The sequence below is a fragment of the Passer montanus genome, unplaced genomic scaffold (assembly GCF_014805655.1).
Source record: "Passer montanus isolate IOZ18808 unplaced genomic scaffold, ASM1480565v1 scaffold115, whole genome shotgun sequence".
Taxonomy (NCBI): domain Eukaryota; kingdom Metazoa; phylum Chordata; class Aves; order Passeriformes; family Passeridae; genus Passer; species Passer montanus.
In genome coordinates this window covers 651,362-668,542 of record NW_024358167.1, presented here as the reverse complement: position 1 = coordinate 668,542, position 17,181 = coordinate 651,362, and the positions used below count along the sequence as shown (strand labels likewise).

At 52.9% G+C, this 17,181-nt stretch overlaps 1 protein-coding gene across 1 annotated transcript in view; it reads right to left on the bottom strand.

The window, feature by feature from the left end:
• Nucleotides 1–5,025, bottom strand: part of EPHB1 (EPH receptor B1) — a 77,853-nt gene extending 72,828 nt beyond the window's left edge. The window contains exon 1 of the mRNA XM_039696900.1: nt 4,864–5,025. Within this exon, the coding sequence (XP_039552834.1) occupies nt 4,864–4,921 (58 nt within the window). The 5' untranslated portion in view covers nt 4,922–5,025. The remainder of the gene's footprint in view (nt 1–4,863) is intronic.
• Nucleotides 5,026–17,181: the final 12,156 nt, after the last annotated feature.

Here is a 17,181-nt window from a genome sequence, read left to right as displayed (position 1 = left end):
AAATTAGCTTTTCAGCAAAGGATACGGACGTATTTAGATTAGCCATAGAGAAACTACAGAATCTTCCAGCCCATTCATCAAAGCTCTTGTAGCTCCAACTTTCAGGGAAATGAAACAATAATAAATATTGAGCAGGGAAAGTTAATCTCCCCTGAACGCACTTCAATAATTCAAAAGTTGTGAGAAATAAATAAATAGAGCACAGATCCTTTCATGCCTACAAAACACGTGTCCTGTTTTTCTCACTATTTTTCATGATGTGACTTGGTGGGAAAATGGATGGTGACCAAAATAAAAGCGCTCCAAAAATTCAGCTGTGCTGTGAGCAACATTTACAGGGAAGGAGGGAGCCCATCCACACTTGCCACTTATCTGGAAAGCCGTGGAGCTGATTTGGGCAACAGTTTGCTCCCATTTGTCCCTAAGGAAAAGGCTGTGTTGCCTCTACCTGCTGTCTGCATGCACTCTGTGTCTGTTCCCTTCCCTGCACACTCCCAGGCAGCCTCTCAAGCTGCTCATTTTTGGACTGTCTGTGGGTTTACCCCTAAAAGCTGAACAATGCAACAACCAGCTCAGGGTCCAGGGGCTACCCAAGGTCCTAGCTGTTTCCTGACACTACTCTGCCATCACTCCATCCTTCTCCACACCCTTCTGCTCCCACACCAACCCGGGACTTCTGTAAGCAACATTCACTCCAATAAAAGCTGAACAATGCAACAACCAGCTCAGGGTCCAGGGGCTACCCAAGGTCCTAGCTGTTTCCTGACACTACTCTGCATCACTCCATCCTTTTCCACACCCTTCTGCTCCCACACAAACCTGGGATCTCTGTAAGCAACATTCACTCCAACCTTCCACCATTCCAGAAGGAGATTCCTTCCCAAATTGCCACCCAGCCAACATCCAACCTTAACATTTGCCTTGCCCAGGTATTGATACGTGCATCAACCCTCGACAGCTCTGTCTGCAGCAGAACAAGGTCAAACTGAAATGTGCTTTCAAATCTTAAGGAATATTTGGGGAAAGCATTCCCTCCTGCAACCCCAAGTACTTACCCAGCCTCGCTGTGCTGTTAAATGGCTCCTCACACCAACGCTGTCTGTTTAGAGGGAAAAAGCACCACAGTGCCCTTTGGGCAGCACCACACAGTTTTGGGGTTGCTGTAGGAAGCCCTTTCCATGTGTGCTGAGGTAAAAAAGCTGGGAGAGGTAAAAAAGCCCCCCTGGAGCTGGCTGGACTCAGCCAGGGCAGTGCACACACCACAGGAGCCTCAGCCTTGCTCTGAGCATCACCTCCATCAGCCTCATCCCACAGCACTCCCACGGCACCAGGACCAGGGTCTCTGAGACTTTGCTGACCTGATTAGCACCGAGTTACCCACTGCCCAAGGTACCATTTCCCCTTTGCATCAAATCTGAGCATTTCTTTAGCTTACAGAACTCATCTCTGCTAGAAACATCTATTAATCAGCACCGTAGGCTGGATCCAGATCCAGACACATTTAGCCTCTTTCATCATCCAACATCCATGTTTTCTTCTGATTGCTAAGGCCAAGGAAGGGTTTTATGCCATCCTGTTGTGTCAGGAGCTGCTCCCAAGATGGGTGAGAGGACACCTAGCAAACCCTCATGCCACAGCAGTCAGGGCCGCTTAACACACGGGAGAACATGCAGCACTCCAATATCCAAAAGAACAGGAAAACACAGTCCCCACCTTCTCCGTGAGCACAGATATCAAGAATCAGTTAAAAAAAAAAAAAAAAAAGCAACATAAGCACCTGCAGTGTCAGGCCCCTTTTCCATGACTTGACAAAACACTTTCCCTTCAGGCTGACAAGATCTGGGCTCACTCATCATGCCAAGAATAAGGGTTTTCCCCTTAGGGCTTTCTTTTTTCCCTCAGTTAGAGTGAGCAAAGAAAGCAAGAGTAAACGGACAGCTGAACAGTACCACTTACAAATTCCCATGAAGGCTACCACTTGCATTTGCAAATTCCCTCCTGAAAACTTATTTCTAGCTTCTCCTTGAGAAGGGCTCAGCTCGGGGTGGAGCAGCTGGGCCAGAGGTGGGAGCCCAGAGGGTGCTCAGGGAAGCTCCCAGCTCGGCACAGGCTCCGCTCCGGCGCCTGGCAGAAGCACAGGAAGCCCAAAGGATGCCTGCAACAGATGTGTGCATCCTGAGCCAGCAGGGAGGAGAGAGGGCAGGCACGGAGCTCTCCAGTCAAACCCCATCCCTGTTCCTCTCCCAGGCAGCAGCTCTGAAGCCGGTGGATAAGCAGGGGAAGAAAACTAAGCTGGATTCATCAGCCCCAAGCAGAGCTTTCCACCTCCCTCCTGTGCTCTGCTTATCGTGATGCTGCAAGCACAGAGAGAAGAATCTGTGTTTTAAAAGAGCAGGCACGAGGCAGGGAGATGCTGGAGAAGCGAGCAGGCCAGGCAGGTGAAGCAGAGTACATGGAGGAGCTGCACCAAAATGGTCATCAGCCCCATCTGACCTACCAACAGCCCCAACCCCAGCTAAAACATGTAACATCAGTCCATTACCACCCTCTCTATATGCTAAATGGATTATATTTGGTTCAGCTAACACGAGAGAGAGCACGCGAGCGGCTCCTGAGTGATTGCAGGGTGTGGGAGAGACAGAGTATTTGGTGCTGTCATCTTCTCACATCCTTCTTCCTCTTTGCAAGCCACAAAAAAAATTTATAAATTACTACAAGCGTCCAGGTGTCCAGCAGAAAAGGGTCAGCTAAGCCACAGGATTTAGTAAAAAATCAAGGAACCATAAAAAAAGTCAGGTAAGTGACTCTATTACATCCAGCTTCGTGTGCCACAGGCAATGAGTTAGCAAGGTTTTATGGAGAATAACGAGGGTGGTTTGGAGGCAGCCCGTGCCCTGACTCCAGCTGCATCCTCCTCCCCCTCCAGCCGGGTCCAGACCCCCAAACGCCTCCCTCACCATCACGGGAAAAAGCCTTTTTGTCTCGTTGGCTGATTTGGGATGCAGAGAGCCGTGCCTGGCTCAGCAGCCTCTGCAGCCCAGGGCAGAGCAGGGCAGCAGCCGTGCCTTTGCCGTGCTGTCACAGAGGGCTGCTGGCTAACCCTGCCTCGCCGATGCTCCAGGGGGAAAGCCAGAGCCCAGGGCAGGGCAGGTCCTAGGAGATGCTCCAGATCCATTAGAGAAAACCATGTTTCAATCTAGCAAATTCAACTTCTTTATCAAGAGATCCAGTAAGATTTAAATAAACTCCGTTAAAAGGCATTTTCTTTATACGACCACATCATTAGACTTTCGCCTTAACTCCAAATCAGATTCGATTGCTCTACCTCAGAATTCCCCATCCAAAATTTTCCCTGAAATCTGAGATCCCTCCAAGGATACTACTTTACTATCCAAGCAACTTCCTCAGCACAGTAGAAATGTCACAGCTCCTCGACAGGTATGGTCCTGGGCAGGGACACTGACTCTGCCAGTGCTCCCGGGGAGAGCTGGGGAACACCCTGGGTGACACCCAGGAGTGCCCCGGCACCGGGAGGGAGCCGAGGTCTCGCACCCAGCCGCAATTCCAGCAGTGCCTCAAGCGCTGGGGCTGGCAGCCGGGCTGCTAACAGGTCCTGCCCCTTCACGGGCGCTTCGGCACGGCACCAGCACTCCCACCGCCAGGTATCCCTGCAGAGACGGCCTGAGGCAGCCCAAGCAGGACGGAAAGCAAACACTGTGCCAGCCAAAAGGCAGCGGGAAGGGGATGCTGCATGGAGCGGGCCTGCAGCGATCCAGCAGCCGCGCTTGCGAGCGGAGCGGAGCCGTGGCCAAACCGCACCGGAGCGGCATTCCAGCTCCTGAACCCTCGCTGCCCGAGCTGAGCCGGAGTCTCCTGCCATCAGCTTCCAGTTCGGCCGCAGCATGCTCACATTAAAAGCCCCCGAGGAGGGCCCAGCCCCAGCGGTTTCACACCCCGAGCATCACGTCCCGCACCCCGCCTCTCGCTGCTCGCAGCCGAGCCGTGCACCGTGCCCGCAGCACCGCTCCGGCGCTGGGCAGCCCTGCCACGACCCGCTGCTGTACCACCAAAAAAGGTGGCAAATAGAGACAGAAAATAATCGAAGCAATACACCCAGAGCCACGCCGGGCACGGAGCAGCGGCACGGCACCAAGGCTGTCCCAGCAGGCCAGCCGCCCGGAGCCTGGGGCTCGGCTGCAGGCACCGGGCTGCTGCCCAGCAAACCCCACGGCCAAGCGGGACATGGGGACAAGACCCCAGCGCACCGGCACGGACCGGGCTGAGAGGACGAGCACGCACCTGCTCCGTGGCTCCAGGGCCGGGCAAAGCGTCCCCGGCTCAGTCCGTCCCCAGAAACGGAGACCGCCTGCCCGCGGCTCCTGGCGCATCCCTCCTCCGCCGGGGCTGCGACGAGGAGGGCTGGCACAGGCGGCTCCGCGCACCGCCACGGCCCCCCGAGGCGGCCCCGGGGACCAGAGGAGACCCAGACGGGACTCCGGAGATGGCCCCACCGCGGCGCCGGGGACCAGGAGGGACCTCGGAGGTGACCCCACCGCGGCACCGGGCAGGGCTCCGCAGCGAAGGGGAGCCCGGCCGCAGCTCCCCCCACGCGGATGCGGGCGGGTTTCCCCCTCCATCCCCGGCTCCCCTGCCGAGGGCACGGGCTGCCAGCACCGCCCGCGGGCGGGGTAACCCGGGCTGGCACAAGAGGCCGGGGCCACGGGGTCGGGATCCAGCCCGGAGCCGGTGCCTCACGGCGGGGGAGTCGCTCCCTGGCTGCTCCCAGCCGCAGACGCCGCGGGCGGCGCAGACACCCTCGGCTCAGCATCCCACCCGCTCCCGGTAGTCCCGGTCGCCGCTCACCTTCCACGGCGGCCGCGGCGGCGGCCAGGCAGAGCAGCACCACCAGATCCGCAGCCATCGCCTCCTCGGGCCCCGCAGGCGTCAGCCGCTACCGGCGGGCGGCCGTGAGCGGGCATGGGGGGTGCGTCCGCGGGCCGGGTGGCTCCGGGGCAAGGCGGGCCGGGGCCGGCCCCTCACGCCGTGCCCGCCCGCAGCGGGACCCGCGACGGGGCGGACCCGGCCCCGCAGAGCCGGGACCCGCCGGGCACCGGCGGCCACAGCGGCGGGGACGAGCCGGCGGGATGGCAGCAATCCCGCTCCCCTCTCTCATCCCCGAAAGGAATCTGGAGGGAGCCGTCAGCCCCACAGAGACGGGGCCCCTGTGCCAGGGTGGCCGCTCCCCTCAGGCTCAGACGCCGCGGCCGCAGGGGTCGGGCACAAGGCGGGGCCCCCTCCGCCTCCTGCCTTCTCCTCCGCTGGGCATCGCTCCGGGCACCGCACCACATGGGCACCAGGGAGCAGCGGCCTGGCTCGGGGGACACCGGGGTGCTCAGCAGCCCTCAGCAGCAGCGCCGTCACTGCCGGCCCACGGCCGTGCCCTGCTGCCCACAAGCCCAGCCAGGAGCCATCTACAGCCACAGCCTGGAAAGGAACCACACAGAAGGATGCTCGCCCGGCCCCGCTCGCCGCACGCACCCTCGGCAGGGCTCGGCAGCCCCCGCTGCTCCGCTGCCCACCCGGGAGCACAGCTGATCCTGCCCTGCTCGCCGGGGATCCCGGCACACGCGGCTCAGGGAAAGCAGAGCGGACAGCAAGCGCTCATTCCGGTCACGGCCGCCGCCACGGTGGGACCAGAAACCCTGCAGAGACACCGAACGCTGGAAAATCGTCAGCTTTTCAGGGAAAGAGCGTGCAAAAAACCAGTCAGAGGTGCCACGGGAACAAGAGTTTTCCTTTTGCGGTTGTGCAAAATATATTTGCAAGCAGCTCCTATTCAGCTGAGCAAATAACAGAAAAAATTGCCAAGAACCTTCTGGCTAAGTTTTAAGGAAATTTGCTTTCATCTTGACAACCCTTCTTCATTTCCTTCCCATGAATATCTCAGCAATCCAGTTTACTCACTCAGAGGATCACAGAAAGAAAACTGTGAAGTAAATGTCAGTATTATTTGCATCTTTATCCAGTCTGCCATAAAAGCAACACCATGTTATTTATCTGATCTAGCACAACTCAGTAACAGCTCAAGTATAGAATATTCATGATGTGCAAAGCAAAAAAATGTTAATCGTTTGAGAATACAAGAGGCAAAGAGCTGAGCCTGTGAGTTATCCAGAGAAATGCCTCATTTTGGGGAGGGGGGGTTTCCTCCCAGATAATAGTTATCAACTGAAAACCTTGCATTCAGAAACTAACATTTGACCAAAAAAAGCCTGACAATTTCTGTAGGGTAAAAAAAAAAGAATAATACATCAATATTCTTCTGATTTCTTTTCAGCTGGCCAAAGACTTGGCTGCGCTGGGTGAAAGCCAGCTGTGTTTGTTCAAAATGTTTTCTGTTCTGTCAGCCTTGCTCCGAGTCTCCCAACAGCAAGGCTTTGCTTCTCCTGGAGGACACGTCCCCGAAAAAGCTGTGTACCATCTGGGGGTGGGAGTGGGAAGGTGGCAGCATCCTGTCACAGGGCCACTCTTCCTTGCACACCCAGCGGGATTGTCACTGCCTGCCCCAGAGACAATGCCCACCAGTGTCCCCTTGGAGGGCACATCAAGGGCATTAAACCTGATGGGGTTTTGGGCACATTTTGCTCTATTTTCCTCCCATGTGTGGGAGGCAAACACCCCACAGAAGGCAAAACCACCCTCTAGGCTACCAGCAACCTGCAGTTCTGCCCACCAGGCCCCTGTGAGGGAAGGACGTGGGGCACAGAGCTGCTCAGAGCGTGAGCAGCCCTGCAGAGGGAGGGCTCTGGGTGCTGCTGTGCCCGGGGTGCACAGCCAGACCCTCAGTGCTCACAGCCCCCAGCACACTGAGATGGCAGCAGTCGGCTGCCAGAATTAGCTCTGTCTTAATTAACAGCTTTGCCTTTGTTCTCAGATGCTGCTTCAGGAGATGCCAAAGCCTTTGTAGGATGAAGATCTGGGATCCCAGTAAAAGGAAGCATCAAGACTTATCATATGGCGCGGCACAGATCTCCTTCTCAAAAAACCCTCGTAACCACCTTCGAGAGCAGAGGGGTGACAGCCTGTGCCAGTCCCTGTTCATCCCCACCACGTTGGCTGTGACACAAACATGAATCCCACCAGGCCATCCTTGTGCATCTGGTGGCAGCAACCATGCTGCAAGGGAGGCTCTAGAGGGGTCACCCCGAATTCTTCGAGCTGGGAAGCAGCAAGCCCACACTCTGGGAGCCTGAAATCTCCCAGGTGGGGGGTGACCAAGGCTCCTGCCCTGTACCAGAGCTACCACCCAGCTCAGACCTGGAGCTCGCTGGGATGGTGCCCTTGGTGGCAGGAGAACCCTGTGAGCCACACGCTAGTGTAGGAGCAGCTCAGAGCAGATAAAGGTCAAACAAACCTCCCCTGCATCAGCCTCACAGAGCAGCAGAGCTGGCAGAGGACACAGCAGCCTCCCCAGCCAGGACAAGCACAGAGCTAAAGCAGCCATGACACTCCCGGGTTATTTTCCAAGCCAAGGCCAGGCCTGCAGGGAGGGCAGGAAGCTTTTCACACAGCGCAGGAGCACTGCTCCTGCATCCCTAATCCTGCCAAGGCAGCTCAGGCTGCTCCCAGCAGCTTGCCTGTGCATTAATTGTAGAGGAAAAACCTGCACCTACAGCATCCTCCCAAGAGTCAGAGCCTGAGGAGCTGGTAAATCCTCTCCCTGATAAGAGAGGCACATCCCTTCAATATTCCAGCACTCCAGACTTGTCTGCTGTGCACCACATAACAAGAGACAGGTAACAAGGGCAATGTTGGCAAGCAGCATCCAGCCACTGCAGCACCTTCTGCGCAGCTGAACCCCTTCCTGTGAGTCTAAATAAATGTAATAACATTAATTAGCAGCATTAAATGCTCAATGTATTCAAGGCACAGCTCAGCCTCTTGGCACAGTGCAACCCAAACTGCTTACTGTTCTCCTAGGGGAAATAACCTCAGGGAGGCTTCTGGGCTTGAATACCATTGGGAAACTGAAGGGAGAGAGGGAGGGAGAGAAGTTATTGTCCTCTCCAGGCATTCACAGAAAATTCAGGTGTCTTATCAGAGCAGAAGAAGCTGTAGGAAGGACAACTCTTTTGTCATGTGAACAATTTGAGGACTAAATTGAAGTGAGACGTGAAGAAAAAGTAGGTGAGATGAAGGTTAATTTGGAAACCAGAGTGAGAACAGAGGGAGCTGGGGTATGGAAGAGTCTATTAATTCCCTGGGCAAGAGAGGCAGCCTGAGCCGGGCCACAGAGTAACTCCTCGCGCAGTACAGAAAGATAAATTGCAGGTTCTGTGGTGGAATATTCTGTTTATTAAGTTCCAAAATAGGAGACAGTCAAGTGCCAAGTGCCTCGAGCCTCTTGGTGCCTGAGAACATATTAATCACTGGTGGGAGCAGTGTTCACACAGCTCAGTGTGACACCAAGCACCACGTAACAGGATGGGCACGCCACGCCCTCCCCTCCACACTGCCACGGAGATGGGGAAGGAGGCAGGGAAGGTGCCTGCTCCTCTAGAAATGGACAGCAAAGACAGATAAAGATCAACAAGTTCCTTTAGGAGCAAAAGAATTCACTCTGATTCATAGATGCTGCAATTTCTACCACCTGGCTTTTCCTCTTAACCAGGTTTTTCAGGGCAGTTGCAGGTCCCAGCAGACCTGGCAGCTGTGGGACAACACAAGCACAGATCAGCCATGCCACTTTCTCCTCGTTTTCCCTTTCTTCCTAGGATCTCCAGGTGGAAGGATCTCTTTGTTCCCTTTGAAGGCAGAGGATTAACAAAGGCAAATGCAAAAGATAAAAACAAAAACTCCTTTGTCTGAGGATGGATGACATCTTTTTATCTGTTTCTAATCTAGCTTCAACTTCCATTTCTTTAGGAGGGGAAAAAAAATCCAAAGATTAAATTTTATGCCAAGGCAAGCTATAATAAGTGACAGAAACACTCCATCTCCGGGTCCCTGCTAGCTCTGTGAAGTCAGAACATTCACAAGGAAGAAAGCAAAATATAGACAGACAAACACTTTCAATGGAGATTTAAAATAAAAACTCTCCTCATGTTCCAAATGCAAAAGCTACAGAAAAATATGTCGCTTCTCCAAGGAAATTTCATTATCTTGAAGCGAAATGCAATTTATCTTTGGAAGCTTTAAAAAAAAATAGCAGGGAGGGGAACCTGCCACAAGAGTTTCACTTTATCTCAGCATTTGGTTTGTTGCAGTCTGAGCCGTGTTCCCATATCTGGAAGCACACAAAGGATGGGAAATTTTTAAGGTGCAAGTCCATCCAAAGAAGGAGGGAAGATGGAGAATGGTCCAGCCCACTCCATTTCTGCTGCTTCAGGGTCCCATTCAGATATTTTCCTACTGAAATCACACATCAGAGTGCAAAAAGCTGGCTTGGACCAGGTGCTCACCTCATGCACAGGAAACTTGCCTTTTTTCCTGCTTTATCGTGATGAATTTCCAATTGCCACCTTGATCAATGGTCCCATGAACACTATCATAAGGATAATATGATTTTTCCCCCAATCCTATCACTCACAGGGTAATTACATGGATGATTGCACTCAAGGACAAGAGCATGTGTCCTGCACCTTGCACAGAGCACACGAGTGCCTGGTACTGCTGGCATCACCAGGACACTAACAGTTTTTCCCAAGTAAAAGGAACAAAACCAAGAATATTCAAGGCTCAAAACCCGCTAGCCACACATACAAGGCAGTGAATGTCTCAGCAAGCATTGCAGCCTCCCTGCTGTATTGATCATCTCACAGACACAGGAGGTGAAGGACAGAAGGACCTGCTGCACCCCCCTGGCCTCCCTGCACACCCCAAACATCACACAACGAGTTCTGCCGTGATCATTTCACTGACTGCAAGAGAAACCTGCCTCCCAGCCAGGTCTTTACCAAGCCACTGCTTTGCTAGCCCAGGGACACACGTGAACTGCCCCAGCAGTGCCCCTGGCCCCTCTGAACAGGGATCACAGGTACCACAGGGCAGTTGGCAATACCCAGGCAGCCCTTCCCACAGTCACTCGCGAGGGATCAGCTGCCAAGACCACGAGGTGCCATGTCCTGGCTCCCATCAGGCACATCCTCCTGCTCAGGCAGGGGCTCACAGTCATGTGAGGAGCAGCTGAGGGAGATGGGGAGGCTCAGCCTGCAGAAAAGAATGCTCAGCAGGGACCTTCTCACTCTCTACAACTCAGAAGGTGGAGCCAGGCTCTGCTCCCAGGGAAGAAGGGACAGGACAAGAGGAAACAGCCTCAAGCTGTGCCAGGGAAGGCTCAGGCTGAACATCAGGAGAAATTTCTTCACTGTGTGGTCAGGCACCTTCACTGAAAGGGCTCTGCAGGGAGGAGGTGGAGTCCCCCTCCCTGGGGTGTCCAAGGAACTCCTGGCCATGGCACTCAGAGCTCTGGGCTGGATGACAAGGTGGGGATCCATCACAGCTTGGACTCAATGATCCTGGAGGCGTTTTCCAGCCTCAGTTATTCTGTGATAAGCCTGCCAGTGACCTACACATTCCTAGCTCTGTTCCATGAATCTCCATCCAGGGAGGGCAGGAAGACTGTTTTCTTACAGGAAGGAGGACAGATAACTTCCAGGGACAGGATAAGTGCCCCAGCCCTCCACAGCACAGCTCAGCATGTCCAGGCGCTCCACACAGCCACACACAAGTGCAATTCTTACAGCAGGCTGCTGGAAGAGGGATAAAGGGAGTCCTCGCCAGGCTTGATTGGCAGGAGACATCAAGAACCCTTCAAGAGGGGATTTGAGGGAGTTTTGCATTTCAAACAGGGCAGGCAGGCAGAGGTTTACCCAGAGTGAAGAGGGAAGCAGCGAGGCTGCTGTTTCATCGGTTAACATCTGGCAGCTGCAAAGCTCAGAGATAATTCTGCCTCCGTCCTCCAGAGAGTTCGGATCTGGGAGGGATGCCAGAGATGTGGCAACTGGGAGGGGATGAAATTCCTTCACAGAATCCAAAACAGGCAGTGAAACATCACAATATTCTTCCTCCCTTTAAGTAAGTGACTCTTTGATGCTGACTGAGCCTGTGGAAATGTTATTTCTTTTTGTCTAAGTGGAAGCAGGAGGAGAATAGAGGGGGCGATACAGGTGGGGGAAGAAGAAATACAGCAACAGCTTTTTTTTTTTTTTACCAAAATCAGACCTTTTTGGATCAAAGCCTGCAAAGACTTTTTGATCAGGGTCTGCAAAAAAAGCTTTTAATTGTTACCTGTATTTCTATTTTTTATAAAGACAATAAGGACATCAAATTATTTCCATTTAGAAATACCAGTTTACAGAAAACCAACAAGAAAATACAGATTTTGATTTAAAAAAAAAAAAAAAAAGAGAGAGCTCTTTCAGCCAAAACTTGAAACTTATTCAGAGGTAATTCTGAAAATTAGCTGTCATGTGTTATAACAGTTTGTGTAAGACCATTATCTGTGACCAGATTGTTTGATTGTGGTCACAAGGACAATCCCCACCTGAGCAGCATCCTGTGCTCTCCATCTCTCTGCCAGCTTTGCACTTGGGGTGGCTGCAGCCAGCTGGGGATAGTGACAGTCCTCACCAGGAATGGGCAATCCAGCAGCAAGGCAGCTCTTCAATTACAGAGGAAATTGTCCTAATGAAGCCTGAACACATATGCCTCTCTGCAGGCATTTCTCCTGTGTGTGCCACAGTTCATCCCAGCCCTTTCCAGGCTGCACATCCCTGTCTCCAGGGCATGGATGGAGGAAGAAGCAGCTCAGCAGGGCCATCTCCCAGAGCAGCATTGAGGTGGGTGTCAGACCCCACACCCGAGCACAGGTTACTGGGATGGTCTGGCCCCACTCCTGCAGTCTCAGCACACCCCGAGATCCCCAAGCCTGAGCAACAGCAGCCAGATTTGGCCATGGATCTGCATGGATCCCTCAGACTGGGGACAGGCTCCTGGCTAGCACAAATTTGGGGAGCACCTGAGCGAGGAGAGCTGCTCCAAGCTTCACCCAGACCAGCCATCTCCTCTCCCCACTTACTCATCAACCAGGGAGGGAGCCAGACACCTCCTTCTGCCGCTGCCCGGGCTGGGGACCAGCACCCCGTGTCCCCTCTGGTCACACAGGTGGCCGAGGTTTTCCCCCACCAACCTCTGGAGGTCAGCAGCCGGCAGCACTGGGGCCCCGCACCGGCAGCTGCCGCTGGAAAGAAATAAAACCCGGCCCAGGAAAGCAGTGGAACTCGGGGAAAGACCCAGTGGCCTGGACACAAGATGCTCTCTACACACCATAGGTGACCCTAAACATTTGCAGGGGCTGGCACACATCCTCCCTGCACTGCTCTCCTTCCCTGCAGGCATGCAGGAGTGCAGAACCTTCCTCATTAATAGGAAATGATTAATTTCCAAAGCCTGCTTTGCCCATTTAATATCTGCAGGTCTCGTGCCAATTTGTCCACAAGTGAGCCCCGTTCTGGGAAAAGGAATGAATCCCCATTTCACTTTGCCAGCCTCCAAAGTCATTTGCTCATTTCATGTCTGAAGGACGCCACAGCAAACCCTTTACAGCTAAATCATTACTGATTTTACAGAGGTTACAAGTTGCTGGTAATGTAAAAAAAAAACTCTTGGTGAATTTATTACACAGAATCTGGCATTGTCCTGCATAAATCTCCATGTTCCTGGTAAATAACAGAGGTTTCTGGACAATGTGAGACACCAACAAGAACTAAGGCAAGTGAACTGGAGGTATGGAAAGAAGCACATCCAGACCTCCTTGTGCACAGCAGGAAAGGAAGTCCCTACTTTCACCTGGTCCAAAAAGGTTAAAAACCAAAAAAAAAAAAAAAGCAGCAGAAATCCTCCTAGGCAGGCAGGGAAAGGCAGCAGGGCTGTCAGGACAAGGTAGACACCTCCTCCCAGGGACCTGTTTCCTTGAGGAAGTCAGCAGCCTTCCACCAGGATATCGGGGGCCAGCATCCCTCAGAGTCACTGCTCTGCTGTCTGCCAGAAGCTAAATAGTGACAAAAAATGTAGATTTTCCCCACAAATGAGGCTGTGGCAAGCTGTCTTCTGGCTGGGTTACAGCTCACTCTTGGTTAGCTAGAAACAAGTATTCCTGCCCACTGGAAAAAAAGTTGCCATTACTGTTTCCATGCTGCTCTCTAGGAAAGCTAAAGTCTGACTTTCAGTGAGGATCATTAATCTCATTATATTTAGATGACATTTCTAGGTGTGTTCTCAAAGCTCCAGGCTCACAGCACAAGCACAGACAAGTGGATGGGTCCATTGTGCACCAATACAAGATTACTCCCCAGAATGGATGGAAGCAGAGGGCAGGTAACAAGTCTGGAATTGTGGTGGTCAAAGAGGACAAATGCTCACCTGGCAGAGGACATCTCCCATCAAAGGTAGGCTATGACATCCCAAGAGCTTGCTGACAGCTCAGCCACATCACTCAGGCTCAGGGCAGTGGAGCAGATGGCCAACTCCAGCCACTACCCTGGTGGAAGGAACAAAAGGCCCCTACTTTGCTAGAGAGGATGATAAATATCACTTCAGCTACTCAGAACCTCCTGCAGCACACCTGGGCTCCTCTTTATCCCACAGCCACATGGCAGCTGAAACTCATTTCTTCTCAGCAGGGCTCCTCTGAAGCTGGAGAGCCCTGCTGAGGAACACCCACAGGCAGTGGGCACCACTTCTCTCTATTGTCCCATGTCCAGCTCTTCCTCATCAGGTGACAGCTCTCAGACACCAGGTGAAAGCTCTCCTCCTGCTGCGTCAGGAGGAGCTCCTGGGCTTTGTGAGCTGAGGAAGATCCTTCAAAGTCAGGAGGAGGGGAGGCTGTGGCTGTGTTATCCCTGGAAGTGTCAAGGCCAGGTTGGACAGGGCTTGGAGCAACCTGATCTAGTGGAAGGTGTCCCTGCCCATGGCAAGGTCTGACATGATATTCAAGGTCCTTCCCAATTCAAACCATCCTGTGAGCCTCTGACTGGGTTGGGTTGATGGATCATGACATGCTCCCAACTCAAACTGCTCCACACTGTGCCTGTGGCCAGGCAGCCAGGGCTGCCACCAGCACCTTCACTGTCCCCATCCATCAGCATCTCCTTCAAATCAGCAACTTTCCCACAGTACTGCTCCCACTTTCCCTCCAGGAGCTCCAAGCATATCCTAGTGACATCATGCTACACCCCCTTCCCTTCCCTGCCCTTTCATTTCTTTCATTGAAGTTTCTTTTCATCTCCCACCTCCTTGCTCTGGGATGTTTTGTTCACCTCTTGCTGCCCGCAGAGCCGAGGCACTGTGCTGGGAAGGGCTCTGCAGCCAGTGTGGAGGTGGGAGCCCTCCCAGGGGGAGCAAACACAGCGTCAAAGCCCCCCCGAGCCTCACAAGTTCCCTAAAAAACCCACAGAGTTACAACAGAGCTCCGTGGGATGAGCTGCACGTCTTTGTCTATCAGACAAGCACATCCCCAGAAAATGGAGACTTACACTGAAGTGTGTTTAACATGGGTTCAAAACACTGTGTTTAATCTGTGGGAGTCTCCACGCCCCCAGGCGTGCTTGGGTCATGCCAGCACAGACAGCAGTGATCCTGAATGCTACAGGAAGAAACAGGGAAGAGCCCCCGGGCTGGATGGGCAGACACAGCTGGAGGCACAAAGGTTATCTCCAGTTGCAGGTGCGATGCTCCCACCAGCAGGGTGTGGAGACAGTTCACACCAGAGCGAGAACTGGGAGAGGGAGAAGAGATAAAAGTGAGCAAAGCAACACTTTTCAGCCTCTTTGACAACAACAAAATCAAGCCTTCATTTCAGATTAGCTGATTTTTCATGTGAGTTTGGTTTTTTTGAAGGTTAGTACAACCATGTAAGTTTGCATGTGTATGTATGTTTGAAGCAGAATACTGACCCCTTTTGAGGCTATTCAGCATTACCTATTGCTCATTCTCTTCAATTCTCTCAAAACAATTGGGAAAAATCTTGCAGAGTGTGGCCAAACCCCTTCAGAGGGATAAAACACAGGGTTTGCTTCAGTTTTGCTGCTCCAGGCCGTGTGGCTGGTGGCTGGAGGCTGCAGTACACAGGCCAGACTGAACTGGGGGTGCTGGGACAAAAATACACTTTTTCCCTATTTGCACTGAATGTTGTCATTTTGCCAGAATCCAATCCCCTTCAGTAGGTTGCAAATCATCCCTCAAAGAAAGAAAAAATCCTTTGCTCCCCCTCAGCACCAGTGAGCCAGAACAACACATGCCAGAGCCTGGGAATGGGGATAATGCCACTATTTTGAGGCCAGGCAGCACCTCGAGACTGACACACTCCACCCCTACCTCTACCTGCAATTTTACAAACTTCATAAATGCACGTATTAAATAATCTATTTACCTTTTTTCTAAAAAAACAACCAAAAGTTGAGAGGCACGGCACAACAGACAACCTTAGCTGTGAGCTGCTGATTTTTCTATGATATATTACATCCAAACCCGCCAGTGCTATGAGCAGAACGTACCAATTTGGGTAATTGGTGAGGGCCTGAGAGCATGCACACACTGCTGATTGGCCCTAAATGTATATTTACAGTGCAGGTTGTTTGCATTTCTGATGATCTGCGACACCAGAAGTTAATCAGCTCCTCCAGTGCACGCAATCAGCTCCACGGCATTCTCCTCTCTGGTGTGGGGGAAGCCTCTCAAACTGTGATTTTAGAGCTGCCAAACACCATTAAACTGTTCAATGGAGCAGGGGGAGGATGCTGCCACGACCAGGCACTGGCCAGGTGTTCCCTTGGGCCAGAGGACACCTGGACAACACAGGGAAACATGGGAACAACACTGGAACTCGTGCTGACCAACACTCCTGACAGGCCAACCTTGAGGCTGGTTTCAATTTAAGCCTGAGTGCTGGCTCAACTCTTCCCACTGGATGTTAGCATTCCCATTTCCTCACCTAAAACCCACTTGAGTAATCAACTGTAAAGCTAATGACTGGGGCACCAAATCAGCAAAGTACTTGAGCACATGCTGAAGTCCCATTGAAAGAAATTAGACCTAAGCAGACACTTTGCTCCAAGGTGAGGGGGCTTTGTGTAAAAAGTCACAAGAAGCCTGTTCAGAGCAGGTGTAACAGCGTATGGAAGCAAGCCATTCCCACTCGAGTGGCTTCCAAGCATCCTGCTCAGCACTCACAAGGACCTGTCGGAGGCATGGGAAACCTAGAGCTTTAGACCTGACTTTTTATTTTTGGCAGCCAAACCTGAGCAGGCTTCAGAGGACAGTCCTGGAATGTGCAGGGGGCTCCCAGGTCCTAAGTGCAGGAGAGCACCTCTTGGGATGCCCTGAGGTGACATCTGGGGCATGGATGAAAGGCACAGCACCCACAGGCACCCCAGGCAGGACCAACACAACCAGTACCTCCCCCATGAGCCACAGGCAGGCCCTGCCCAGCACTGTCCCTGCAAGGAGATCCAGCACTGCTGAGCAGCAGGTGGGCAGGGTTACAGCCCAGGGACCCCAAAAGGAGCCCCCCTGGCAGCAGCACTGCCCCAGCTTTTCCAAGGAAGGACTGAGTGTGCACATTCCCCCCGCGGCCGCGCTCCCACCCTGGCTGCCCCCTCACGCCTGCTCCCAAGAGGCTTGGCAGAAATCCCACATCTCAACCCCCCCGGCCGCCTCCCAGTCACGCTCCGAGTGACGGGAAGAGCAAAGATCAAGTTTCCCTGAGCACCAGAGAACAGGAATGGCGTTTGGTCCTGCCAAGGACAACACCTCGCTCTGGCAGGTTGTGCAGGTAACCGCCTGGCACGGTGAAATTGAGCTGAAACTTGCCTTAAGTGTGGGATTTTAGAGCCCCACACCGTGTTAATGTGTGTGTATCAATATGTACATACATCAATAACCAATGTGTTCCAAGGAGACAGTTTCCCTGGAAGTTTTCCAGCATTTGGATATCTTTATTACTGTGAGTTAGGTCAAAGCCCTAACTTGCATAAACTGGCACAGCTCTGCTGAAATCAATACCCCTACACCAGCTCCTGCTATTTGATGAGGTGGCCCAGAATCTCTGTATTGGTTTTACTGTCTTCCTTCATCATCTGCCCAGTTCCCCTCTCCTGTATTTTTTCAGCTGATTTGAATTTT